This window comes from Rhinolophus ferrumequinum, chromosome 13 (assembly GCF_004115265.2).
Source record: "Rhinolophus ferrumequinum isolate MPI-CBG mRhiFer1 chromosome 13, mRhiFer1_v1.p, whole genome shotgun sequence".
Lineage (NCBI taxonomy): Eukaryota > Metazoa > Chordata > Mammalia > Chiroptera > Rhinolophidae > Rhinolophus > Rhinolophus ferrumequinum.
Window position 1 is genome coordinate 45,808,543 of NC_046296.1, and position 27,619 is coordinate 45,836,161.

Consider the following 27,619-nt stretch of genomic DNA (forward strand, 5'->3'; position numbering starts at 1 on the left):
AAGCTAAGGAGATTGGCATACAGGTATCTAGAGAAAGAGCACGACACAAAGAATACAATAAGAAGGACTCATTATAAGCATTTTAAATTGCCTCAAATCCCTTCCAGAAAGAAACAAAGAGCAAATCTCTCAAAAGGGGTGTATCTATCAAACATGGACAATCTAAGACAAACAAGAAATGAGATGAATGTAATGGGTTTTTTAAAGCATGGAACGCTATATAAAGTAATGTATTTGTGGTCACTGGTTTCCAGTCAACAATCAGGATTAACTATGCATCTATATTTAAAGGTCTTATCCACAAATAAAATTGGTGCTGCCAGAGTTCTAAAGCTAATTCAAATGCCAAAGGGTCCTAGGATTTGGTGGTAACTGCGAGTTACTGGCTAACCTGCTATATGGTAGGCCTGCTGTCTGCAAGCTCATAGTCTCAAAGTGCACCATTTCCTGTCGCATTTGATTAGGTGAAACTGAAATCTCCTAACCAAGATGTGATCTGAAGTTCTTTATTTACAAGGAAGTCACTGCTTAGAAAATTCCTTAGCTTTTGGCAATTGTTCAACCAAATTCATTAGCACTGGTTAAATTTATTTCCAGGAGTGGTGAAATTCTAATTGGGTAGCAAGGAGGGGAATCCTCCAGCTACAAAGACATTCTTGTTCAAAATGTTCTAATCTTCCAGATTCTCCTATATTTTTTCCTTAAATCTAACTTAGGGGGATAATCGAGAACATGCACACACAAATTCAGTCTGAATGTGGCATTTTGGAGGAAAAACCCAGCTGAGTACACATGAGTGTTTCAGCTTTGCCAGAAGACAAATAGTTATGCATTATACATGGACTATAAAGACATTTTTTGTAAGCCTTACTTTAAAATGTTTGCGTTTTAGAACTTAAAATGTTCCACGTGTTTAGTATTTCTTGTTCAGCTAGACTAAAGAAAAGTGGTTGAAAATTTAGTCTCAGCATACATGTGGTATATTTCAGGAATGTTTAATATATTAATATTTCTGGAGCTGTGGAGTTTGTGAACACAGCTTTTACACTCATTGCTGGTTGTAATCAAGGGGTTACTTATTCAAAAAATATTTATTGAGTACCTACTATGTGCGAGGCCCCATTTTAGGTATGGAAGATACAATAATACACAAAGTCCACATTTTAGATAAATGAATCTATAAATAAATATAATGTCAGGTAAGGAAGAAAGTCTTCAAGCTTTCAGCTGGGAAATGGAATGTGGGAGGGGCCATTATTTGAGAGGCAGAGCCTCACCCCTGAAGTCTCATTTGAATAAAGACCTTAATTGATTCTTTTGGTTATCTGGGGATGATATGCTTTTGGTTGTCTGGCAGATGGAGTGCCCCAGGCACTGTTGGAGTTCCTGGAAAGACCTGACAGCCTTGTGGCCACGGCAGAGCGAATGAGAGAGAAAACTAGTAATTGGAAATGAGGTCTTACATAAAACCATATGTCATAGGGTTCCTGGTGCCCCTGAAGTGGAAAGACCACTGAGTCCACACTCCAGCTTCATTTCTTGGAGGTTCAAGCAATGATAATAAATTGCAAGGAAAGCCTGCTATCAAACTATAGTCTCTCTACTTTATGTAAAAATGAATATTTGCTGTTTCAGTTTCTGGGCCTGTTTACCTATGCATTCCTTCCGCCTGAAATGCCCTTCTTCACTCCTGTTCCTATTCAATTTCTCCTTTATATCAAAGCTTAATTTAAGCTCTGCCTCCTGTAAGATTCCTCCCCTAACTCCTCTGGTTGACACTGAATGGCTCTTCTGACTCAGTGACCTGAGGCTTTTATAGAGGACTTCCTCACCAATAGATTGGTGTTCAGGGAAACCCCAAAATTGAATGAGAAACAGTTTATGTGTAACTCTCTGAGCGTGTTTTCCTGACAAGAGTGCTTATAAGTCCCATGAGATTTAAAAATCAGTCTGTGATTTAAAAAGATTGAGAACGACTGCTCTTGACCAGTGCTTCTCAAACATCCAATGGACACTCAAAAACTATCTACATTTCATTTAAAATGAAGATTCCAATTCAGTGGCCAGAGAGTGAGGTTTGGTGCTGCTGGTCTTAGGACCATACCTTGTGGCAAGAGGCTAGAATATTTTTAGCCAGCACTTGCTTGCATACACTGGCACATTCTGGCACATTCTCTCCGCACCTTTAGTAGATTGTAGGTTTCTGGTCAGCAAGGGTACTGCTGACATTTCTTGGCTCATTTCCCACAGTCCGGACTAACAGAAAAATAGCCCATTATTGGGCCTGACAGTTGCTCGCTCTACAGATACTAGTGCATTAATTGAACCTGAGTAAAACATCTTTCTACATCCATTGTCTTAGTCTCACTTAAGCTTCTAAGGTTACCACCAATTTTTCAAGGCTACACCTTTCTGTAATCCAGAGCAGAATCTCAGAACCCTTAAAGTCTTCCTAAGGCAAAGCTTTTCTCTCTTCCATATGAAAATCAAAATCCATCAAATCTAAAAGCCATGATAGTTAGTACAGGAAATACATTTGTTTGAAAGGATGGTTCACTATATGAGGGAATTCTCCCTCACTGGAGATGTTCAGTACCAAGAAAGATGTTCAGTACAAATAAATAACATACAGCATCAAAGAAGCCAGGATAAATCAAATCAGCACCATCAGGCCCTTGAAGGGGCAAGTTCTGGAAAGATTGTTTAGAGCCCAGAAGTGAAGCCTCATAAAGGAGAACAGAGGGAAACCCTCTAGAAAGTGAGGAACGGTGCAGAAAAGTAAGAATAGTTTTTTGGAATAAAATTGCTACCTGACGTTCTATGCTTGCAGGAACTGTACAAACGTTACTTATTTCATCATGTGGAAATAAAGTGTTAATAGCAGCTAACAATAAAGCAAATTGTACTCAAGGGGTTACTTATTCAATAAATATTTATTGAGTACCTACTGTGTGCCAGGCCCCATTTTAGGTACGGAAGATACAATAGTAAAGTCCACATTTTAGAGGAAACAGGGAAACAATTCTATATACAAGACATATGTGTAAAGATTGTATATGCAAAAGGAATTTTTCATGTGGTATTTAATATATATACATACTATTTGTACTCATGAAAATACCACATGCAATGAAAGCTATGCATAAAAATTTATAAAAATATCTTTAAGGCCAGTAACATTTAATATTTTCAATAAATTCATACATAAAATATATGCATACATGCCAAATGGAACATATATTTTAAAATATGAACCCCAAGTAAAAGTCTCAGGAATCTGGAGTAAAATCCAGGTATATGCCAAAGGAAACTTCGCAGCAATTGCCATTTGCAGAAAGGAAACAATGCCCGGTCTCTTATCTTCATGGACTGTTTTGCTTGTCAGATTTCTAACATCATTCAGCTGAGTTTTGCATTTGACTTCCAACCTCACGTCCATTTGACCTGCCAACTATTATTTTCTTTGAGGCTTTTAATGCTCCACCCAAGTATTTTGCTTTCCAGAGCAGTTGTGTCCGTTTCCTTTTTACTTCACCTTAACATCAGCCGTGGTTTACAACATCGGCTTAACATGCATCCTCTAAGGTTTCAGACAGATCCAAGGGCGTAGCGGGGGTGACCCGAAGCTGAAACCGCTCTAGAAAGTCAAAGTCCCCTGGAGGGTCTCTGCTTTGTGCCTGGATTTCCATTAAACCAGAGTCCCCCGGCTGGGGCCAGGCCCCGAGCGCCCGACTTCCCTGGGTTCCAGCCCCCTCCCCAGACCGACGGTTCGAGCTGGGACCTTACAGCCGGAAAACGCCGCCCTTTCCTGTCGCCTACTCATCCCCCAGGCCGACGACTGGAGGAGTAGGAGACTGAGACCGATTAAGAAAATTAATTAACAAGGTCGGCGCTCGGCCTCCAGGCGGAGGGGCGGGGCGTGCAGCGGCGGTCGCCGGAATGACCGGCAGGCGCAGGTGTCGCCAAGAATGGAATTTTACGCTCGCGGCCGGCAGCTGCGCCACTTGCGCCTTCGTTGCGCGTCTGGGGGCAGCCGCCACCCGGACTTGCTTCAGCTTTAGCCAAGTCTCTTTTAGGGACCCGCGGGAGAGGAAACACCTCCTCGTGGACTGGAAAAACCTGCGGCGTTGGCAGCTCGCGTGCCCACTCGCTCAACCGGCAGCCCCCGGCATCCTCAGTGTTCAAGTCCACTCTCCGGGTTTTGGCGACAGCTCCGAGGGGAGCGAGCTGGAAACTGACAGTACACGACCCTCCCCCCAGCCCGGGATCCTAGTGGCCCCGGGACCCGCGGCAAGTCTGGGGCGGCGCGGTCAGGTGGCCCTGCTTCTCGTGGCGAGTCACTCGCCGCGCCTGAGCCTTGTTGGGCTAGGTCGGCTCGTTGGGACCAGGAGAGGTGGGAGCACGAGGTTTAGCGTAGGTGTCCGGGATACGGGCGGAGTCCCTTTGTCCTCGGGCACCCAGGCGCTAGCACCCCGGGGTCCCTCTGAACCGAGCGTCTCGCGACCTTTCTTTGTGCTGAGGGAGATGAACACAGCTTCTAGGAGGGAAGCCACATCCCTCAGGGTGGCACTGGGGCGTTAACAATGGGGGCTTATTGTCCTCCGTGGGCCCTCAGGCCCAGCTGCGGGTGACCTCGGCCCGTCCGCCCAGCCCTGGGCGCGGCGCAGGTACTGCGGCGGGGTGGGTCTGCCCCGCCGCCCGCGCCCTCCGGCCCGCCCCGGCCCGCCCCCCGCGCCGCGGCCCCGCCCCGCGCCGCCCCGCCCTTCGCAGGTTCAGTTCTGGAGTCCGGCCGCCGCGCGCTCAGTCCTGCCCGCACCTTCTTCCCTCTGTTCCGCGGCTTCAGCGAGAGGCAGCGCAGCTGCGGGGCACCAACGGCGGACGAGCCTGGAGACCGAGGCCTCGGGCGCCTTCACGCTGTCTGGGAGCGGATAATGCTGTGAGGAGGCGCTGCGCTGGCCCACCCGGCTGGATCTGAGCGTAGCCCGCAGGGACTGCGCGCGCCCTCGGAGGCGTAGGTGCGGGGCGCCGGGTCCCGGGGCAACGACTGCGATCCTCGGGGGTGCTGGTGAGTTGCTGCCTACCCACGGCTCCTTCCTCTGCTTGTCTGAGTCCGCTGGACCGGTGGTCGTGGCTGCTTCCGGCGTGCGCGGGGTGCTAGGCTTGGAAACGCATAGGGAGCGAGGATACCGAGGGTATCACCTTCCAGATGGTGTCCAAGGGGAACATAAAAAACACAGGGAGGGGTCAGGACACCACGAACAGGACGCAGGCATCCACTATTTGTGCCATCCACTATTCAGGGTGGGGCTGCACCCTCCGAGCTACTGACAGCCATTCTGGGCGCTTATTGCATTTTTCCATCTGAGAACAAGCTGCACATGGCTACCGCTCCCCTCCCTTCGTGAGTTGCCACAGGGCTGCACATGGGTGCACCGTGCAGATGGATGGTGGTAGTACCCTCCGAGTGCCCTTTCCTTACTTTGATGGGCGGGGAGAGGGGCATTGTGGCCAGAGCTCTAACCTGCAGATCGGGCAGTTGATTTTTTTTTTTTTTTGACAGTGGTTTCTGAACAGCTGAAACGTTTTCATGATTTTTTTTTTCTTCTTGAAACTAAGTGTCTTGACGCAGACAAGTATCAGACTTGTGAGGACGAATGGATCTGGCCAGTCATTTTTTTCGTTATGAATTATTATGCTCCATCCCCCCTCTCGACTTTGGGAGGCATGTGTTTCATCTTATAAATAGAAAGTAGCATATTTTTTGGCAGGACCTCCTTTATACCGTACAGTCTAGGAGAGGTCAGTTTAAAAATAAATATGCACTTGAATGTTACATTACCGTAAGCCAGGCTGTGGCTGGGACAAGCTGCGTGGACAGCAGCATCAAAGCCGGGAGCGCAGCTGTGTTGAAAGGAGTAAAAGCCCCAGAGTGCAGCCCAGGCTGACAGTCAAGTAATTACATTTTGTTTTATAAAAAAAAAAAAAAAGTGAATTAAAATGAGGGCAGGAATGGGAATGTCAGGAGGGTATTGCAGTACGAATCTTTCCAGCCCTAGTGTATTTGGGGGAGTAGCTGCTGATTTGTGCTGAGGGTGTAGGGGGTTCTAGGGAGGGCGGTGCTGGGTAGGGGGAGGGAACTGAGGAATATGTTGAGGAGACAAAGATTTCCTCCCCACCCCCAGCTCTTAGGCCTCACAATATCCAAGAGTTTCTTGAGGGTGTTGCCTTTAAAACAGAACAAAAATTAGGTGAGCTGCAGATGTGCGGATTTGAATAGCCAAGCCAGTTTTGGAGACTTCCTTAACATCATTGCAGAGAGACAAGAGGTTTATGCTCACTTTCTGATGATGCCCCCCCCACCCCAGGTGTCCCTAAGGCAATTTAAAAGACTCCTATAATGTTCTAACTTTGGAAAGATCTTTCATCTAACGACCAGAAAACTTCTTTCCTGGACAGTTCCAGAGGTCTTTTTTTGATACCACCTGTAATTTGTATGAGCTCTATTATAATAGCATTAAGAGTAAGCTACACAGGTATATGTGGGACACAAACCCTTTCCAGAATAGATTTAAACACTCAGAGATAAGTCGGGATAGTTGTGAAATGTTTGGCATTGAAATCAATGGTAAAGTCTATTTATGTAGTCAAGGAAGGTTTGAAAGTTCTTCATTAAGTCTCCCAAAGAATGTTGGTTTCCCAATAGGCCTCACTCATTGAATGAAACACTCAGTACCAGCCTCTGGGCTCACAGATAAGAACTTTGGAGGAGAACTTTGGGAGGGTTTCTGGATCCATGGCAGTGTCAGCTTTCCAGTGGTATCATCTGCAAGAGATTTACATTATGAATTCCATGATTGGAACATGGTGCTGCGGCTGTGGCAGCAGCTACAGGCATGAAATAAGATGAGCTCCCCCTTCCCTCAAAATCTGAGCAGTGAATTTCTGTTTTGTATCCCAATGAAACATGTAAAGACAGCTAGAGTAGCAAGTGTTGCACATTTTTGTGTGTGTTCTTTTTATTGTAAATTTACATGTGGTGTAAGATGAGTAAATACAAAGTCATAAAAATTATTACAGAAATGTTCACTTGAGCTAGTTTGTCCTATCTGCTTTCCATCTTTTCCTTTAATGTGGTGTTTTATATCCAGCATGCTCACAAAAGATACCGTTTTTCACTTCTAAAATCCGTGGTATTCAACAGCATTTGGGAATCAAGTTGTTTTAACCTGTATCACCCAAAGATTTTTACCAGGCCATAAATTTTTCACAAGCTCCTTGCCCGGTAGCCATAACATCTACCCAGTGGGTGGAATACAATTCATAGCCTGAAAAACCTCCAGGAAGACTGCTCTGATTTTTTTAATTATTGAAATTCTTGCTGTCAGCCTGATTTCATTTAGGCCTGGCCTGATTTCTTTCTAGCCAGAATCCTGTGGACCTGTTTACTCATTGGTTGAATCAGAATTTAAATCTATTTTAAATGTAGTATGTTTGTCAGAGAACAAGTAGTGTCATTGGAAACTACTGGATTCAGCTAGCCACAAAATCTCCTTTACTAAGCACTGATACCCAGGAATTCTCCTAGTATATCACACTATTCATTACTTTGGATGTTAAAGGTCCTTCGTATACGGAGCCTGCCCTAAGCACCAAGCACTCTTCTCAACCCTTTTTCTTGATTAACTCATTTATTTACAATGCTTCTGTGAAGGAGGAACTGTTAATATCTGCATTTTACAGCTGTGGGAATTGAGGACAGACCTATTAGGTAGCTTGCCCCAAAGTACACAGGAAGGAACATACCTAAACATGCATATGCATTTTAACAACCCCATGTGTGCCCGTTGGAGTGGCTAATCTGCATGAAAGTCAGCAGCTCTTTGGGGTAAGAAGATAGGGAAACGCCCTGAGGTTAAGAAATCAGTCTGAGCCAAGCTGTCTGGACTCATATCCTAGCTCAGGCACTTACTACTTTGTGTGACTTTGGGCAAGTTACTTAGCAATTATAAAATGGGGATAATACTATTACTCTGAGGATTAAATGAGTTAAAATATAATCCACTCAGAACAGTACTGGGCCCAGAGTAGGCTCAATGAAAGATTGATGCTTTTATTGACGCTGCTTTTGTTGTTTTCCTAGGTGCTTAATATTGGTGCTTTCATTTAATATTCATAACTACTCTGAGGTAGATAGTACTGTTTTTATTTTCCAGATGAGAATACCGACTCAGAAAGGTTGAGGAACTTAGCCAAGGTCACACAGCTAAGTAAGTAGCAGAATCAGGTTTGAATTCTGGTCTGTTTGAGCTTATACTAAACACCACACCCCACCACCATGGAAGAAGGTCAGGGAAGCTATTAAGTCTGACTCTTGTTAGGGTTTTTGGCCCCTGGCAGAGAACTTATTTCATAGTGCTCTGTGTCACAGCCCAAAGGAGGATAACAGTAATTGCCAGCCTTAGGAAATACCACGTGAATAATTTGTGTTATTGAAGAGGGTTCAATCCCAAGAGTGTGGCAACAGTCCTCTCCTGCAGAGGATCTAGCATCAAACTGCTAGAGTTAAACACAAGTAGTTTAATTTGTACTAAAAATGAAGAGACTTACTAGGTGAAAATGTAGGACTCTGGAACACACGAGAAAGCCCTGCCACGGCCAAGAACAAGGAATTTCAGGAGCCAGGCATGCAGTGGAGCTTAGTATAAACCGTGTCCTTGCTTCGAAGTTCTAGAAAGTCAGGGGTGGCAGGGTCTGGATGGTCATCTCCTTGAGCCCCGTGACCACATCCACAGTGCGTGGCCCTTCAGTCCGTGGCACAGGTGACATGTAACATGTTTCGTAATGATGTTGCTCCATGAGAGCTAAAGCTAAAGCAAGAGAGCTAAAGCAAGAGGCAGGAGCCACAAGTAAGCTGGGCAGAAGGCTCTGTCCTTGGCGGAAGTTGGGCCTCATTATAGTTCTGCATATGCCCCAGGCATTGCTAGATAAGCTTCTGGTATGAGAGATAGAGTAAGGAGGCTTTTGAAACCTAGTGGGATGCCCTGGATAACCCATGGGGGCCCTGCCTGTCCTCCACGGCCTTTGATACCGTGGGTTTGTGATTAGCTGTGGGAGGCTGCTCAGGAGACCGATCAAACCGAAGTAGAGGTTCTGGAAAGGATGGCGTGAAATAACCCAGGTTGCCTAAAAATCAAGGGCAACAGCCTTAGAGCTGTCCACCTCCCTTCCTTCTGCCTCTACCCTTTAAACGCTACAAAAGAAAATGACACCCCACAAACCAGAATAAGTAGCCAAATAGTTCTACAGCAGTAATCAGGTATGTTTCTTTGCTTTTAAAAAAAAAATGGCCTTGATATACTTCTTGGCCTTGATATACTTCTTCAATGCCAAGTTGAACCAGAGTCTCATAATGATGGATGGTACCACTGATGGAAAAGAAGTTTTTAAAATTAAACCATCCAGTTTTATAATACGAGCCATAATGTTAATATTAAAAAGTTTACTATTTATGAGTAGCCAAGCAAACTAATGAATTGGAAAGCCGACGAGTTCCAAATTAATATTTGCTAGATCCTTATTGCTTGCCCAAGTCATGAATTAATTGCAATTTCAGAATCCTGAAATTGCAAGCTTAAAATTTAGAAAACACCTAGATTTTCAGTGATTTGAGTTTCTTTGCATGATTGAGAAAGTCATCATTAGCCTTCTAGCCTTTGGTTCTTAGATAACACATTTGCAGTTAGCTAATACAGCAACAACCACCTAATGTGTGCCTTGATATGTCAGAACAGGATTCTTTGGGAAACCAGTTTGCATTATGTCCCTTGCTGCAGGACTTTTCAGAGCATTTAATATGTGCACTGTGTACAGTGAATCTCCACATGGAGATAGTGTCCAGTCTCAAGTCATTTTGCCCACAGAGAAGTCTGGCAGGAAACACTCCAAGAAACGCTGTGCCAGAGGCTGAAGCCACACTCTGCAGTCTGCCCTTCAGAGCGGAAGGAACCCAAGGGCATTTCAGAGAACCACAAGGTGTGCAGGAATGGAGCCACAAGACCACCTCAGAAGATGCCAGCAAACACCATGTCGTTCTGCTATTTGATAAAATCAATGCAGAATTAAATGGAGACAGTCATAGAGAAACTGGCCTTAGCTCTGACCAAAGTTGTAACTGGCCTCAGGGTTTTTTTCTCCAGATGAGGCATTTGACCCTAGATGATTTCGTATAGTCTTTAGCTCTAGAATGCAGTGAGCTAGGACCAGTGGCACCTTTTAGCGTAGCAGTCTTACTGCTAATAATGTAAAACCCTGGGCTGGTAAAACAGACCAGCACGGATCTCTGGCAGGGCAGCCTGAGCCAGCATGGAACACGGGGGACTTCAAAGTCAGATCTTTATTTAGACAGCTTACACGTTTGGGAATTTGTCATGTTCTGCTGACAACTTGAAGGTCATATTTGTAGACACATCATGCCAATGATAGATCACTGTATGTTTAGTTGAAAAAGACCTGTGCTGTTCAAATCCATTATAATCATTTAGGCTGCACACTTTTTTTTTTTTTTTTAAACGAGCAAAGGCATTTTTGATGAAATGTGGCTTTGCCATTTGGGAATGTATTTGCTTTCTTTCCCTCCTTATTTATTTATTTTTAAAAACATTTCCTGCCAAGGGTCAGTTCAGACATATAACATTGATTTTAACACAGCAGGAGATGGGGCTCTAGGCGCTTAACCCGCCAGCTCTGTCACCAGGCAGATCCCTGTCCTTCCCTTCGTAGGTTCTGTCCCCTCATCAGAAGTGGGGGAAGAGGAATGGACGAGGGTGCAGAGAAAGGGCATAGAGGTTCTCCAAGCTCTCTACTGGCTGTAAACCGCTGTGATTCCATTACTCTTTTTCCTTGTGTTCAAGGCGTTTCTCTAGTGTCTTATACCTTCTCTTGTAGCTGCCTAGTTAGATTGCTGGCTCCTTGAGAGTAGCCAGTAAATCTGGTTAATCTTGGCATTCATCTTTTTTATAGTTGGGCTTAATGCAAACATGGGCAATCTAGTCCTGGCCGTATTATCTGATTCTGCCTATGGCACCATCTTCTCTTAGTGCCATGGAGCCAGCAATCGGTTTCTCTTACCTAGATTATTTAAGTCTTGTCAGAGTAAAATGATTCATTCAGAGGCTACAAAACATTCAAATTCAAAGGGCGGTGCTTTTGCTGGTTTGTTTCTGGTGATAATAACCATCAAAGGCACTCTGAACGGCAAGCCACCCCCAGAACTTCCTCAAAGTTCTCGGCTGGGCAGTTGCAACTTCCACTGCAGCTTTCTCGTGCCATGGTGGCGACTCGGTACCACGCGTGCACTGAGAGCACAGGCCGGGCAGCCCAGGGACTGAAGAGAATGCGGGTCGTGTTTTCCAGTGCTCGCCTAGACCTCCTCAGCCATGACTGTAGGAGCCATTTGTTCGGTGCACGTATTGGTCCTACGTCTCTCCACACCGGACTGTAAGCTCTGTGAGTGCCTCAGAGCTGTAGCCTCAATTCCTGGAATAGTGTCTGGCAGGTCGTCGGCCCTCAGTAAATGTTTGTTGTGAATGTGAGTTAGTCAACGAGGGGCCAGCCGAAGACACTCAGAAGGCTCTCCAGCGCTTCTCACTGAGTGAATCAGCTCAAGCCACGTGTTCCACGGTGAGCATCAAACTGGAAACTGTTTCTTGCTCTCGGATGACTTGAGTGAGATGTCTTCCAAAATCATGTTGATTTTTGGCCTTAGATAAGTTGAGTGGAAGTGTTTGCTCACGGGGAAATTCTGTTCTGTGTTTCTTGGGAAGAGGCCCTTAAGCTGTGGATTCACTTGAGGACCCAGGTGGTATTTCCCTTGCCAGCTTGGTGGAATGCCCGTGCCAACATATCTCATGGGTGGCATGTGGAATAAAACAGTGACTTCGTTCCAATTCCATTTTTTTCTCCGAATGGGAAATTATGCTTGGAACCGGAACATTTGGGGGGTTTCTCGCACCATATTTTTAATAATTAGTTTGGGTGGCCAGATCCCAAGGTCTAAAAGCAATAAGGTTGGAAGAAATACCCACAGTGAGCTTCCCGCCTGTGTTGTTCCTTATGCAGATCTAGTTTTTTAGAGTAATTAATGATAATAATTGCTCCTTCCATTGAGTGGAATAAGCTCATCGCCCAACAGGACTTTATGGGTATTGTTTTTCTGTGTATTGTTATGTGTATTATAAGAAGACACTAACCATTATTCTCTCTGTAGATGAGGAAAGGGGGGCTCCCACAGAGAGTCACTGGCACTGCTCAGTGCCTTTAATTTAATAGCAGGAAGGATGAGAAAACATTAATGAAAAAACTGGCAAAAAGTATTTTGACTCTAAAGACAGCCTTAACTTCATTAAAAAGTATTATATTTTTTTTCTTAAAATTCCTTGGACGCTAGATGTTTCTGCAAATGTGTAGAATCACAGAACCCTAACATTTTACGATGGACAGGTCCTTAACTCAGCCCCACTCTCTCATTCTGACATGATAAAACTGAGGCCCTCAGAGTTGGAGAGAGAGAGAAAGCACGAATCCTCCTTCTTGGCCCAGTTCTCTTTCAAACTTTTTTTTCTTTTTTTAGCCAAAGATCTGTGTTAGTCACTCATTAATAAAAGTCCAATACATTCACAGATGACAGCAGGATTTCTGTAGTTAAAGAAAAGGAGGGGATGGGTAGGGCGGTGGGCACTACTTTTCTCAGTCTTGCTTTCCTTCGCCAGTGTCCCAAAGGTGCCCTCCTTGAGCTCTGTGGGTTCCAGGGAATACAGTGTGAATAACCACTTTGAATAACCTAAAATATTTTGTAATATTGAGTAAAATAAATTTGAAGCACCAGTCTGTGATTCTGCCATCTCTCTGTGTGTCCATGTAGCTTACAGGCACATACCAGGGGATGCTACTTTAAATTAGGAACATGGAATAGAGGATATTTATTACCCTGACTCCTCTCCCAGTGCAGGGATGCTTGCTTGCTTTCTCTCCCCACTCCCTTCCCAATGGAATCCCCACAGCAATCTCGGACTCAGTGGGAAAGCTTCCTGTGAGGGGCCTCCCCCATTCTTCAAGCTGATTCACTAGAGTTGTTTTAGACTTCTTTCCATATGTAGCCCCACCTGGCCTTCTCATGAACCTTAATCACTCATGCACCTAGTTTTTCCTTGGGACAATACATAATCCCTTGCACCTGACAGTTTACCAAATATTTAAAGAAAATAACTATATACCCCTAAATTTTTCTTTATCTGACCGGTAACAGTCGATTGTGACTTTCCCAACTTGAGAAGTGCCATTTGTTCTCCAGGCTGGAAGAAGTGCACCTGGAGAATAAGGGTGCGTGCCCGTGGATAGGAAAGGTTAGCCCCGCCTTCTGTTGACAGAAGGAATTATCCTCTGATCACGCTGGAGATAGGAATCCCTTCCAGTTGTGGAGATTGTTCACAGGGCAGACACAAACCATTCTAGCCCCATCTACAAGCATTTTATTGATTGACTGCTAAGACAGCATTTAAGGAGAAAATGTAAGTGGTTATTTTGGCAACTGGAATGGTTCCCTTTCGATATTGTATTTCAGTAGGTGTTCTGGTTTTTCATTTGGAGTGAAGATAATGCTTTGTGTTTGCGTAGTGGTTATTGGCATGAAGACTTGCACCTTCAGCTTATGATCACCTGTGAGACAGGCAGGTTTGGGGTCATTACCTCCATCTACACCTGAGGTAACTGGCATCCCTGTGTGTCTAGTTCTTCAAGGATCCTACAGGGCTGGTCAAAGTTGGGCCCAGTTCTTTCCTCCCTGAGGCCTAGAAGAGCAGTGAGAGCTCTATCTGCTGTTTTGTTTGCCCCTGCATTCATTCTTTTGATAAGTGTATTTTTTTAAGTACCTGATCTGTGTTAGTCATGCATTGATATTCAAAACAATCCTTTTCCATAGAATGTCCATTATGGTTTCTTGAATTTCCCTTGTACATCTTGGGCCAAATAATCCAAATTCCCCCTTAACTCATTTCCTTTTGAAAGGAAAGGTCTGGAGGGCTAGCTCATTGTTTCTCGGGGACCTCATTCTTTAAGAGTGACTTACATATAAGTAGTGAGTCTGCATTCAGGGGAATGTATTGTCAAATTTTTCTTGAGTCTTGGCTGTCTCTCTAAGACTCTATTTGCACATTGCAGTCATGGATAGAAGTCATTTCCCTTTCAAACAGCACGTCAACAAATATTCTTTGACTTAATACAAAAGATCTGCAAGAGCCTGTAGAATTACTGTGGCTTGCATTGATAGGCTGTTAAATTCTTACCATGCATGGATAGAGAAAGGTTAAAATGTCTTACAGATGGAAAAATGAGAGAAAGCCTTTGCCACAGAGAGGCAACAATTCCTTGTTAAATTACTTGATTTTTTTTTTTCCTGTAGGAGTCGTAGAAAAACTCCATCTTGCATTGCCAGCAGAGCAGGCAGGGTTGAAGAAGAAGGAAGTCAAGAGAGTCCCCTTCAAACCTTCTTACTTGTTCATTCATTCAAAAGACCAACTATTCAGTACCAACTATGAATTAAATGTAGTTGTCTCTCCCCTGAAGAAGTCAGTCTAGTGGGGGAGACAAGTACTGATTGCAGTATGGTGTGATAGTTGGTAGGTTTGAGATGAAACAAGGAACTGGACGACCTCACTTGAAGAGGCCTTGGGGGAACTGGCGGGAGATAATAGCTGCAGGGGTGGTCGGGCTGGGACCCAGATTGCTAAAGTGGGTCTCACAAGCTATCTGATCTCCAGGTTGTAAGGGTGGGCCTGCCACTGAAAAGTGACAAGGTTACTAGAGCAATCTAGATGGCTCACTTTGATACAGAGTGGAAGATAAAGTGGAAGGAGATGAGGTTGGAGGCCCATAAATAGGTAAAGGGGAAAATAGCCTTGTGCAGGAGCGAGATCAGAGGGCTGGAAGTGAGGCTGAAGCAGTCAGATGTACAAGAGGAGACATAATGGTGGGGCTTGGTGTAGAGAATGAGGCAGGGGGAGGAGTTGGAGATGACTATTAGGTTTTGGATTTGGGTAACTTCTGCCATTTACCAAGAGAAGAGAGTACAGGAGTCATATGCTGGGGCCCACCTACTGTAATTTGCAGACCCTTGTCCAAAGGGATGGGCAGAGGGAAAACTAAAAGGGTTCATTCAATAAAATTTGAGGGCTTCTGTGTCCACAGCCCAAGAAGCTCTGTAAGTGATTTTTACCAACAGCTCTTACATATAGCACCTTTGCCTACCTTGTTCTTATTGAGCTCACCACCTACCGGGAGATATCAGACATACAATCACAAAACCAGAGAACAGGGAAATAACAGAAATACAAGCTCTGCAGGAGCCCTAAGGAAACCTGCAAGCGAGGCAGTACTGAGCCTGGATTTCGTGAAGTGAGTTAAGAGAATTCCTCCAGGAAGGAAGTGACTGAAGCAGTTCTTGGAGGATGTTATGAATAGTGGTTAATGAATGGCAAGAAGGTGGGCAGACAGTCCGTGTAAGGAACTCAGCGTTCTGAGTTTCAGAAAGGTAAGAGGGAAGTGAAGTGTAATAGTGAGGAAAGGGAGCTATTGTCCTCCGTGAAAGCCGTGTGGTGGTACACAGCCCCAGTGCACGTGCTTCCTCTGGGAAAAGAATTAACAGCACATAACACTATTTTCTAAGAACAGGATGTTTGTTTTTCTCCTTGAGACTCAGGAGGCTTTTATTACCTCAGAATTTTAATCTTTTGGCTTTTCTTTTACATAAAGTCAAATTCCTTTTGAGATTCTTTTTGACAAGAGCAAAAATATTGTAAAGTCCTAGTGAATTAAAGTTGGAGGAGCTGGTGTCTGGGACCATTTTACTCATTCTTGGTTCCAGACAAGGTCAAGTTATCACCTCTGCCTCTCATTAATATTGAGATCATAGTATATTATTTCCCCTTGGTGCTGTCATACTTCTAGACAGATAGTATGGGATGGCCATTCCATTCTCAGCCGACTTCCATGGCAGTCCTCACGTTATCCAGTGCGGAGCAGTTAAGAGCACGGCCTGGAGTCCGGCCATGGCTGAAATCCTAGCTCCCCCACTCTTAGACTGATTGACCTAAGACTTAATCTAAGACTGGTTCCTCAGAGGTGTGTTTTAATACTTACTGCCTGGCCCACAGCAAGTACTCAAATGTTAGCCGTTACCATTCACAAGTACAAATTCCTTAGAGAACCAGGCACTTTAAGTTTGCTGCTTTCTAGAGGAGCCCTGTAGACTCGGACAGGGGTTTGGTGCCTGGGAGCCTATCAACTCATCTCTCCTGGTGGAAGGTCTCACAGGGGTTGTGGATGTAAACACTTCTCAACTTGGTGAAGTTCACTGTGTACCATGTGTTACGGGAGGCAAAAAGGTGGGTAAGACCCAGTTCACATTCATAGAAGAGCTCTCGGCCTAGTCTGAGGGGGACATTCATTCATTCAGTGGACAAATATTTATGTACAGATATTCATGTACGAAAAACACAGGGGAACCTGCCATGGAAGTGGGTTGAGAACGGAATGGCCAGCGCCAGGTTCCAAATAAACCCACTGCTGGTGTCATGCAGAGAACCATGTTTCAGCTCATTCAGTGAGCATGGATGATTGTCAAGGGCCCTAACAGGATGGGAGAATAGCATGGAAATCCCTTATCTGCTCCTTCACCCACTAGGGAAATAGTGTATTCAAGTGTGTGCCATAAAGGCAGAGGACGAGAAACTTGGCTCTCGGTGGCAGTATGGGTCAAGTGACCATAACCTGAATTTCTGGACACCTGTCAAACTTGGTATTTTGGATCATTTGATATTATTATTACTGAATCTGGGGTTTCCGTAAAATAATTGCTGACTTAAATATTAGGGGTTTTTTTGTGAGCAACTAAGCAACATCACAAGTTACTTTCTTTTAAGCAGAGTTTAGAAGGAATATCTTAGCTGAATATTGCTGAAAACTAGGTTCTCTTCCGAGGACAATTGATATTGTCCTCATAGCTTCACAAATCAAGTGGACCCATTAGTTATGGAAGCATGGGAGCAGTTCACGGAATGGCCTTACTTGATTCATATCCAGACTAGAGTGCCTACCTTGGTCATTCTGACTACCCCTAAGGCTGAATCCCATGTAAAACTAGTCATGATAAATGAGCCAGGCATTTTGAGAGAACCCATCCTCCTGCCTTGTTATATTCTAATAATAATTGCCAGGGATCAACGTCCATACTGAGTCCTCCCCAATAGCTCATTTTAATAGGGAGAAAGAGCATAATGGCCTCTCTTCAATAATGCAGACTTGGTACTTTGTGAGGTGGATGTTCTGTCTGCCAGTTATGCTTCTAAAAAAATCTTCCAAATAGTACAGTCAGAGCCTATAAATGTGAAGAGTGTACGCAAATTAGCACTGAGTCTCCTGTATGGTATTTGTGGGTTTCTATATAATCGGGGCTGTAAAAGAAAAATACAAGCTGGAGCTGAATAATAAACAAAGAAATCCATTTATAAATAATTGAAGGTGAAATGTATCATAGACTTTCTGAGTGGGTCTATAAAATATAGTCTACTCAGGCTACAAGTTCATTTGCATGACAACTGGGCAGCTGGGACCTGAGCTAATAGAGTTTTAGTCTTGCAGCACATGGTTCTGTCCTCAGTTTAGATGACATGGGGAAAGGATAAGAATCTAAAACCTGAAAAGGCATTTTTATCTTCTCATGCATGGGTGGAGTAAAACAGGCTGAAAATATGAAATGCATCTTCAGGATGCTGTTTACTGGGTTTTCTCTGGTTGTATTTATTTCTGTCTTAGCTTTTTATTTCAGTTCAATGTTAAATTTCTAATACTATAATTTTTTTCCTGCCTAGAATTTAAAAAGTATTTGTCTGACTCGGAGAAGCCCTCCCACAGAGGTTTGCAAAAGGGTTGGCGTGAGCACCCTCATTTTTGTAGTACTATTTTAGTGTTTCTGGTACCAAAAATTGGTTTATCATCCCTATACTGTATTAGTAAAAACACATCCATCTTCCAATGGAAAGGCTTCTAGGGAAAGCCGGAGCATTTTCATAGGTGAATGTGCCATGGGGCCATAAGGAAGTAAGCAGAGATACTGTTCCCTTAGGGGAGACTCAGAATGAACAGGGCCGGGAACTTCACCCTCAGTGCGCCACCCCTTGGGCTCAGAGTCAAGGCTGCTGACCCCCATGCAATCCTCATCCCATGCCTTGCTCAGCGTCACCTCCCCACCTTTCCAGAAACCTGGGTTCTCCCTTGGAGAAGCCCAAATCTGTTTCCCTGCAGCTCCTGCCTAGTAACCCTAAGCCTTCTCAGAGCCAGTTAACACCTTTTCCATTACAGTGAAACCCACCCTTCAGAGCCCAAAGCTTGGTATTTCCTCAGTATACGGGTTTTCTTTAAGCTGCTCAACTTCTTCAGCTTCTCACGTGTGACTGAGTTCCTAGTACCCCTACCCTTCCCCCCCCCCCCCCCCCCCCCCGCCGCCCCGGCTTGGACTACTCAGAACATGTAGGAACATGTTACAGGGAGCCTTTATCCCCTCTAAAGTGGGGAGCCAGGGTCAAATACCATTTTCTGGGCTTATCACAGTGGAATTGTCTTCTCCTTGTTGGCAGCAGAGAGGGTTGGGAGTTTGGAGGTGGTGGAGGGCTCCTGGCTGAGTCACCGTCCTTCCCAGGGACTCTTGGTTTATACAGGAGGGATAATTGAGTATTTTTGCTTGGGGCCCCCATAGTGCAGTGGTGCTGTGTCCGGGTGGTAGGAAGACGGGCACACTGATACACCGCTGAGGCAAAGTGAAAGCTGCTCAGAAGCTAGGATATCCTTGCTAGGCTATCGAAGGATGTGCCAGCTAAGCAGCAAGGGGAAGTCCCGTGCAGGCTCACTTCCTGAAAGCAGAGGAAAGGCAAAGGGTGGCGGGTCCCTCCAACAGCTACAACCCCTCCCTCCACCTGCCCCTGTTTTTATACATGTGTGTTTTAAATTAGCATTACAACCTATTTTGCAGTATGAAAGAAATTTTTCATCCTCTCTCCACTAAGAATCTAAAAACTATTAGTAGACAAAGCAAACATTCCTTTCTTAAAATAAATGGAATTTTAAAAAATCTCAACCTTTTTGTTCATTTTTAGAGCCCTGTGAGTTGCCAAAAAAGTCAACTCTAAGTAATTGAGGAACTGAGTTTTTGATGTGTCACATTGTCATAACCTCTTGTTTTTCCCCACCTCCTGGCCACCGCCCTGTTCTGGTCTTTTCGGTGAATGACAAGGAAATGAATCAAGGGGCCACTTCCATTTTTCCTTCATTGAATTACTATTGCTGTGGTGATTTCTCTTATGAACACTGTCACTTATGCTTAAATCAGTAACAAATAAGAAACTAGAATTGTCTAGCCTAGTGCAGGAATGACCCCTGGGCACTTTTTCTTATCCAAACCATGGCTTTAACTTCCTCTCCAGCCCTTGTGTGTCTTAGAATCCTTGGATTTCTCACAAATTCACGGAAGTGGGATCCTGTGCATTTGCAGCTGGACTCCTTGCCTGTACATGTGCTGGACATTCTTTCTGACCTTGATAAAGGGTGACAAACAACTGACTGCGGAGCTGAGCCCTTTTGTTGGCAAATCTGTCCTCTTCAGTGCCCAGGAACTGGGACCTCTGTGTGTAGAAGAATCTAATTTCCCAGATGAATATTATCTCTAGTGTCATCTAAGGCGGGAGAAAGAGGAGCAAATGGTGATCCAAGAACTCAGAGAAAGGGATTAGCGATAGTGGAGAGTTTACATTTCAAGGTCAAGGGGCGGGTTTTTGAGAAAGGGCTACATACACGGCAGGAAAATTTTCTTTTCCTCGTTTTCTTCCCTTCTTCCCTCTCCTCCCTTCCCCTGCCTTCCCTTTCTCCCTCCCTCCCTCCTTCCTTCCTGCCTCTTTTATTTATTTAATTTTTGGATTTGAGAGAGTAGGGGTAGAGGGAAAGATGGCAACACAAGGAAGCTGGAAATCAGGAGAGGCCCAAGTGACGGCGGGCAGCCCTCAGGTGGTGCAGTGCCTGGTCTTCAATGAGGAGGTAGAGTCCTGACTGATACACAAAGGCTAGAAATTCTCTTCATTTGGAATTTGCAAAACACCCACAGGGGCTCACTGACCAGTTCTACTCTAAGAATTCATTTCTGGCCTATCGGCCCTTCCAATTTAGCTCTTCCTTTCCTCTTCTCCCACCACCAGCCCATGACAAGAACGCCCTGCTTCCTTGTGGGCAGAGAGTAAAGCTTTTGGATGTCCCCTTGATTCAGGCTTTTCCACTCTAATTGGTCAGCCATCAGAGACCTCCTGGAGCCCAAATCTCCTTTTCTGAAAACGGTGAGGAGGGACAGGATTTCGTGTTGTGGCATTTAGGACCATCCCATCCTAAAATGTTGCCTTGCTGGGTCACTAGCCCCCACCCCCACCCCCACCCCAAACAAGGAGCTAGCTGTATACCTGAGCCCCAGTACATCCAAATACCTTTGCTTCCCTCCACGGGGACACCCTGCTGTGGCCTTTCCTCCAGTGTCCTTGTGTCAGTAACTCAGGTTCAATAGGCTTTTCTGGACCTATGGATAAAATTGGCCCTGCAAGAAGCCTAAGCAACCCATTTATTTATCTTTTTTTAAACTAGCTAATTCATAATTCATTAGGAAATCCAAAATCTTAAAAGGATACAGTGACAAGTTTCTCTTTCACCCTTGTCTGCTTCTATCCACTTTCTCTCCTTGTGGACAGTCAATATTACTTCTTGTATATGTTTCCAGAGATGTTTTATAGACATAGCAGGCAATACAAATTATATACACACTTTTGCACCTATCTTTTTTTTACTTTGAAGCTCTTTCTATATCTGCATATAAAGAGCTGCTTCATCCTTTGTTTCAGGCCTGTGTAATACTCTTTTGTATGGATTCACCTTATATTACCAGTCCTCCATCAGTGGGACAATTAGGTTATTTTCAACTCTAAGCTGTTATGAACTGGGCTGGATTGACAACCTTGTACACGTATGATTTCCTATATACGAAAGTTGGATAAATCTCTGTAAGTGGAATTCCAGGGCCAAAGGCATGTGATTTGCAGTTTTAATAGACATTGCTAAACTGCCTTGTGTTAGACCTGTTGGTGCTTATACCTATGCCGTCAGTGTATGTGAGGCCCGTCCCCAGCCCTTATCAACCCAGTGTGTTATCACACATTTGTATCTTAAACGGGATTTACAATGCATCCCCTTCATAATTTGGGAACTGACTGAATTCCCAGGGAGTATGCTCATCAAGTGTCAAGACCTCAAACTCTGGAGCCCCACCACTTGGTTTAGTGCCTGGATGCCGTGCAGCCTTGGCAAAGTGACTCAATGTCTGTGCCTCAGTGCCTCATCTGTAAAATGGGGATATTAATAGTAGCAGCCTCATGGGTTCTTGTGAATGAGCTAGTACACGTCAAAGGTTGGAACAGTGCCTAGTACATAGAGACATTCTCAATAAACATTTATTGTCATATTCAGTGTTGGTGATTCCCAGGAGACACACACATCCCTCTCCACCAGACACTTGGTCACCAGTGGAGAAACTGCCCATTTGGTCTCTGCATTAGCGATGGCAGATAAGATGTTGAAAGAGCAGTCAGCCTGGGAAGGAAACGGCATGGCTGCCCACTAGATAATAGCTAGGGAGCCTAGAATATTCAGAAAGGAGGGGAGGAAGCAGTCAGTGTAGGAAATCATCAGTATTAGATTGTCTCTGCTGGGAACGAGCATGGTTGACCCTGAGCTGGAGGAAAAAAGATAACAGATAAGATAGAGGGATGGGGTCAGAGCTCTCAGTTATTTCTCCCACATCCCATCATCACGTCACAAACGTCAACTCGCCTAAACTTGTAAAAATGACATTTTTGCCCCAAATTCCTTATAAAAAAAAAAATATATATATATATATATATATATATATATATATATATATATATATATATATATATATATATATATATATATAAAGTTGCAATGTGTTTAGGAACTCTTAGCACTGGCCATAGTAGAAGTTCAAGATAAATTGTTTCCAAAGTCCTAGAAGCCTACGTCCCTGTCATGCAGTAAATACTATGTAAATATTTGTAGAAAGAAAGAAAAATGCCTTTTAAGGTATGTTCTTTCCGCTCCCTCACTGCCAGCAGCTTATCGAGCCTACATTTACTAACCCTTTCCTTACTTTTTTTTCCTGTATTTTGTCACTTTCCTGCCACCCTTGGGTCCACACCACTGACCTAAAACCCACTTTCTACCAGGCTGAGCGAGCCTCTGGCAAGGGGCCTGCCGAGCCAAGGCTGTGGCCGTGGCCATGGCTATGGCCAGGCAGGGACTGAGGACTGGGTGTTCGTTCTTCGCTGAGCCTTCCAAGTGCAGCGAGTGTCCCCTGTCCCTCTCCTCACTTTTCCTCCCCAGCATCCTGTCGTTCAAGGAAAGGGTGAATATGAGTGATCCAGTCAGAAGGCAGAGAACTGCACTCTGGCCGTTACTTCATGGTCTTTTTATTTTTTTAATGTGAAATGGCCTGCCTCGGTTTCTGGCCTTGCATAACCCTGGCTTCACCAGCTGACCACAGGCAGCCCTTGCATGTCCTTGAGTAGTGGCGGAAAACTGTATCTTTTCATGGAAGCTGCCCTCCTGGCTGTGTGTGAGGACATCAGTCCAGTAGGCAGCTGTCCCTCAGGGCTGTCCCCGTCTTCTGCAGGCGGTGCCCCAGCTGCTCCTGCAGGCAGTCATTGTGCTGTGCCCAGAGGGGCAGGAGGGCAACGCCAGCCGCCTCTGGTTGGCAGCGGCCCTCGCCTGTTGTACACTTACAGGGGAAGGAAGTTCTGATGTTGAAGAAGGAAGACCTAGGATTTAAACTTTTGTTACTGCTAAAAAACCCAAATGAGAGTTAAAACTATGCAAGAGAATGTCTTCCTATGACTGGGTTTTCCATCTTCTTGCTTTGTATCAAGCGTCTCTTTTAGTAACACTGGCTCCGTGCATTTCTAACCTGAAGTGGGAAAGCAGACCCCCGGGGCCTCGCCATGTGGCCACAACAGCAGCCCTTCGGGGAGATTGAGCCAGTGCCTTGGTCGGAACTAAAGAGAAATGTAGAGAGACGGTGACTGTGGGGTCCTGCTTGTCAGCGTGGAGGATAGCCCACTCTGGGTGCAAACACTCTCATGCTGCCTCGGCCTTCTGCCCAAGCCCATAGCCAGAGTGGGCTGGGTCCCTCCAGCTCATTGTCTGCCTTCACAGGTCTGGGTGCGAGTGGCTTCTCCAGCAGAGCCCGTCACCTTGCCAGTGGGTGCTGGAGCATAGTCCTCACCATCTGCCACAGGGAAATGCATTTAAAACTCTTGCTGAAAGGAAGGAAATATGGGGCAAATGTAGCCAGCCTCCAGCTGCTACAAAGCAAATGTGGCTCTCTTCAAGCTGCCATGTAACCCACCCCTCGGAGCATTTCTTTATTTATTTGCTCTGTGGCCAGGGAGAGATCGCAGCAAAGCCATTGCAGGAATTCCCGCAGTGGGAGAGGTTTTAGCTACTCCGTGTCCGCTGATGTGACTAAAGAATTGGAGGGTTATTTTCAAGAGATGAAGAACTTCTCATCGGTAAACGGAGAGCGCCCAAATCTTCCTGTAGCTCATCATTTCTAATTGTGTCATGTAGCCTGTGCAGGGAGGCTGTTAGTTTTCTGTGCTGGTAACAAATTGCCACCAACTTAGTGGCTTACAATAATATCCATTTAATGTCTCACAGTTTCTGTGGGTCAGGAGTGCGAGCAGGGCTTAGCTCCATGATATCAGGCTGTGAACCAGGTGTTGGAGCTGCAGTCTCATCAGAGGCTTGACTGGGGAGAGATCCACTTCCAGCTTCCCTCAGGTTGTTGGCAGAATTCATCTCATAGGCTCTTTCAACATGGCAGCTTCCCTGTTCAAAACCAGTAAAGGGAGTCCCCCGCCAGCCTGCTGAGATGGAATCTTTTATAATGTAACCTCATCAAGGTGCTGCATACCATGACCTTTACCATGTTCTGTTGGTTAGAAGTAAGTCACAGGTTCCACTTACAAAAGCTTTAGTACCAGGAGGCAGGGTTGCCAGGAATTCTGCCTCCCACAGGGAGAGGAGGATATAAGCTTATAAGTAACTGTTTCAAAAGTATTCCCAAGTGAAGACCCAACCTATTGTATTCAATCACATTTTTTTCTTAAAGCAAATTTGTTCTTCCATCTCAGTATGCTTCCAAATCCTGACATTTTGGACAGCCCAGTTCTCTCTGCCATAACTTGATTCCAGCTCTGGCTCTTTTCATTAACTGGCTGTATGTTATTGAGAAAGGGTGTTTGTTTGTTTTTTTGTTTTGTTTTGTTTTTAATTGTTATTACTATCTCTTTGACTCCTGAATCTCAGTTTTCCCATCTGTAAGAATGCATTTCACTAAGATTTTGTAGAACACTAGCATATAATAGTCACTCTCACTTAGTAAATGACATTTTCTGCCCCTTCCCTTATCGGACTATTCATTTTATTGCATAAATTGTATTTATCTACAAAACTGAGCAATACAATATTATTAGTCTTGCCAGTGTGAATGCTGAAGCAAGACAGAAAAAAATATTTTAAAACAAATCCAGTTGTATGTGTCAGGAGCTGAAATCACTCTGGTCACGTGCTGACTGCAATTCTCAAAATAGAGGAAAAGAAATAAAATCTTAGACATGTCCAGGAAATTGTGTCCATGGCCATGTTTAAAAAGTGCTGATGTTATAGATTTAGAGTTTTTTCATTGCTCTCTTTCTTATTTTCCCTAAAGTAAGACTAAGATTAGTGAATCTTTTTTAAGATTAAAGTTTTTGCCCTACTTAATGGAGGGAAACAACAAAATAAAGCTTGGCTTTAGATGGGAACTGGTCTTGCCATTACTTCTAGGCTCTTGTGAAAAAGGCAGGCCTGAGTAAGCCCTAAAGGTTCAGCTAATTATAACCTGCTTTGGTTTCTTTTCCAGGTTTGTCCATGTTGTGGAAGGGATTAGATGTCGTAACCGGCTCTCCAGAAAACCCACTTGGCTCTAACTTCAGGAAGGTCTCTCTGACCATCTCACTTCAGACCCACTTCTGAAGCTACTTGAGAAAAATGGTGTGACAGTTCCTATCAAAAAGGATTGTCAGGAACATACAAACTCTGTGAAAAAAAGTGGCCTTTTTTCCCTCTTTCAAAAGAGACATTCTCAAATTCCAAAATGCCAGCCAAGACCCCAATTTACCTGAAAGCTGCCAATAACAAGAAAGGAAAGAAATTTAAACTGAGGGATATTTTGTCTCCCGACATGATCAGCCCTCCCCTTGGAGACTTTCGCCACACCATTCACATCGGCAAAGAGGGCCAGCACGACGTCTTTGGAGATATTTCCTTTCTTCAAGGGAACTATGAGCTTTTACCTGGAAACCAGGAGAAAGCGCGCCTGGGTCAGTTTCCTGGGCATAACGAGTTCTTCCGGGCCAACAGCACCTCCGACTCTGTGTTCACAGAAACGCCCTCACCTGTGCTCAAAAACGCCATCTCCCTCCCCACTATCGGAGGGTCCCAAGCACTCATGTTGCCCTTATTGTCACCGGTGACATTTAGTTCCAAACAGGAGTCCTTTGGGCCAGCAAAGCTGCCCAGGCTTAGCTGTGAGCCCGTCATGGAGGAAAAGGCTCCAGAGAAAAGCAGTCTGTTGGAGAACGGAACGGTCCACCAGGGGGACGTCTCATGGGGCTCCAGCGGGTCGGCGTCCCAGTCCAGCCAGGGCAGGGGCAGCCACTCCTCCAGCCTCTCCGAACAGTACCCCGACTGGCCGGCGGAGGACATGTTTGACCATCCCGTCCCGTGCGAGCTTGTCAAGGAAAAGACTAAATCAGAGGAGTCCCTCTCTGATCTCACGGGCTCCCTCCTCTCCCTGCAGCTGGATCTTGGGCCCTCATTTCTGGATGAGGTGCTGAATGTCATGGATAAAAACAAGTAACAGGATGTCTCCAGCAATTTTCCTTTGGAGATAAAAGGTGTCCAAAAAGAAAAAGAAAGAAAGAAAGAAAGAAAAGAAAAGAACCACAGTTGAAGAGAAGAGCTTCACTGGCTATATTTGCAGCTGTGCAATGGGTTTTCTAAAATAATGTTCCTACAAAATATTTTTTTACCTGCTATGCCCTGTGTGCAAAGACAGTGTAAAAAAACAAACAAACAAAAAAAACACCCTGTCCTGGAAAAAAGAGGAAGTGAGTTGGTCAGAACCCATTTCAACAGGCATGGCTGATGTTCAGCTCACATTTTTTGTTTGTAGACACGTAAGGAATTTGGCTCGGCCAGGATGGGCACTAGCGACAAAGGGCTGTACAAATCACATTGAGGAACTTTGCAATATTCCGGCATTTTCTGAGCAAGAGGAAGTCAAAACTTATTTAACACCTAAGCCTTTTTTCTAGACTCTTTTCTATATTGTTTGGATTCACCATAGCAAATTCTTCAGTGTTAAAACTTTTCTCTGTTTTCACATTTGAACAAGTTTATGGGTTTGGGGGATTTTCTTGTAGCTCTTATATACCCCTATATATTATATCGATATTGCAAAAATTTGCCTGTCAGCTACATGTTGGTTAAGACACAAGCAAAGTATTACTGTAACTAAGTTATTTTTAAAGTTAAAATATATTTTTATGTGCCTTTGGCTTTTTATTGCAGAGTCTACATTTTATAGATATTACATCGAATGTTGTCATTTGACTTGTTTCCATTGTAAGCCGTATATGTGTATGTTTGGAAACGTGTATTCATACTTAGCTTTATTTTCTTTTCTCTTCATCTGTTCTGCTTTTCACAGCAGCCAACAATGGATTGTAAAGTATAAAGGCACATGTTACTCATGATGCTTCTGCAGAGACTGTGGGCTACACCACGTAATTCTTCTTTGGAAATATGGGTATTTTAGTACAGTACATACTTGCATTACATAGGTATTTCATACAACACAATAAAGAGTAAATGTTAAAGTGAACTCGCTTGTTTATAATAATAAACAAAAACATAAAAGAATAATATTTTCTTATTATACAGCCCAGGGCTAGAAAAATTGCTTCTCTAAAGTGTACATGAGCCTTTAAAATAAGGTAAGAGGTGATTTCCATCCACTCTGTAATTTTTTTTATTATTTCCCAAAGGTTTGAGGTTCCAGAAACAGGGCCTCTCAATTTTAGGAAACAACAACATGTGGGATCAGCGTTTCATTTTGAAGTCAATACTGATGCCAACCTCTCAAAACTCGTTTCTGGGACTTTCCTCGCTTATTTTAACACACTCTTCAGCAAACTCTTGCAACCCCATTCCCATCCCTATAGGACAGATGTTTCCATGGGGCAGGTGCCATATGGACAAGATTAAAGAGGCGAAAAAGAGGGCAGCATGTGCCCCCCAGGGAGCCAGACATGCCCTGAGGGTGTTGATGAAAGAAACAGGAATGGGAAATGTACACCCTGAT

The 27,619-nt window shown here is 44.4% G+C and overlaps 1 protein-coding gene across 1 annotated transcript; it reads left to right on the forward strand.

The window, feature by feature from the left end:
- The first annotated feature begins 4,760 nt into the window (after nucleotides 1-4,760).
- Nucleotides 4,761-27,139, forward strand: CDC42EP3 (CDC42 effector protein 3). Its single transcript, XM_033125528.1, has 2 exons — nucleotides 4,761-5,065; nucleotides 25,115-27,139. Exon 2 carries the CDS (start codon nucleotides 25,349-25,351, stop codon nucleotides 26,111-26,113), a length of 765 nt encoding a protein of 254 aa, XP_032981419.1. The 5' UTR covers nucleotides 4,761-5,065; nucleotides 25,115-25,348; the 3' UTR covers nucleotides 26,114-27,139.
- Nucleotides 27,140-27,619: the final 480 nt, after the last annotated feature.

Bases quoted from the DNA above. Each gene is read 5' to 3' on its own strand.
- CDC42EP3 (XM_033125528.1), top strand. From the start codon at position 25,349: ATGCCAGCCAAGACCCCAATTTACCTGAAAGCTGCCAATAACAAGAAA.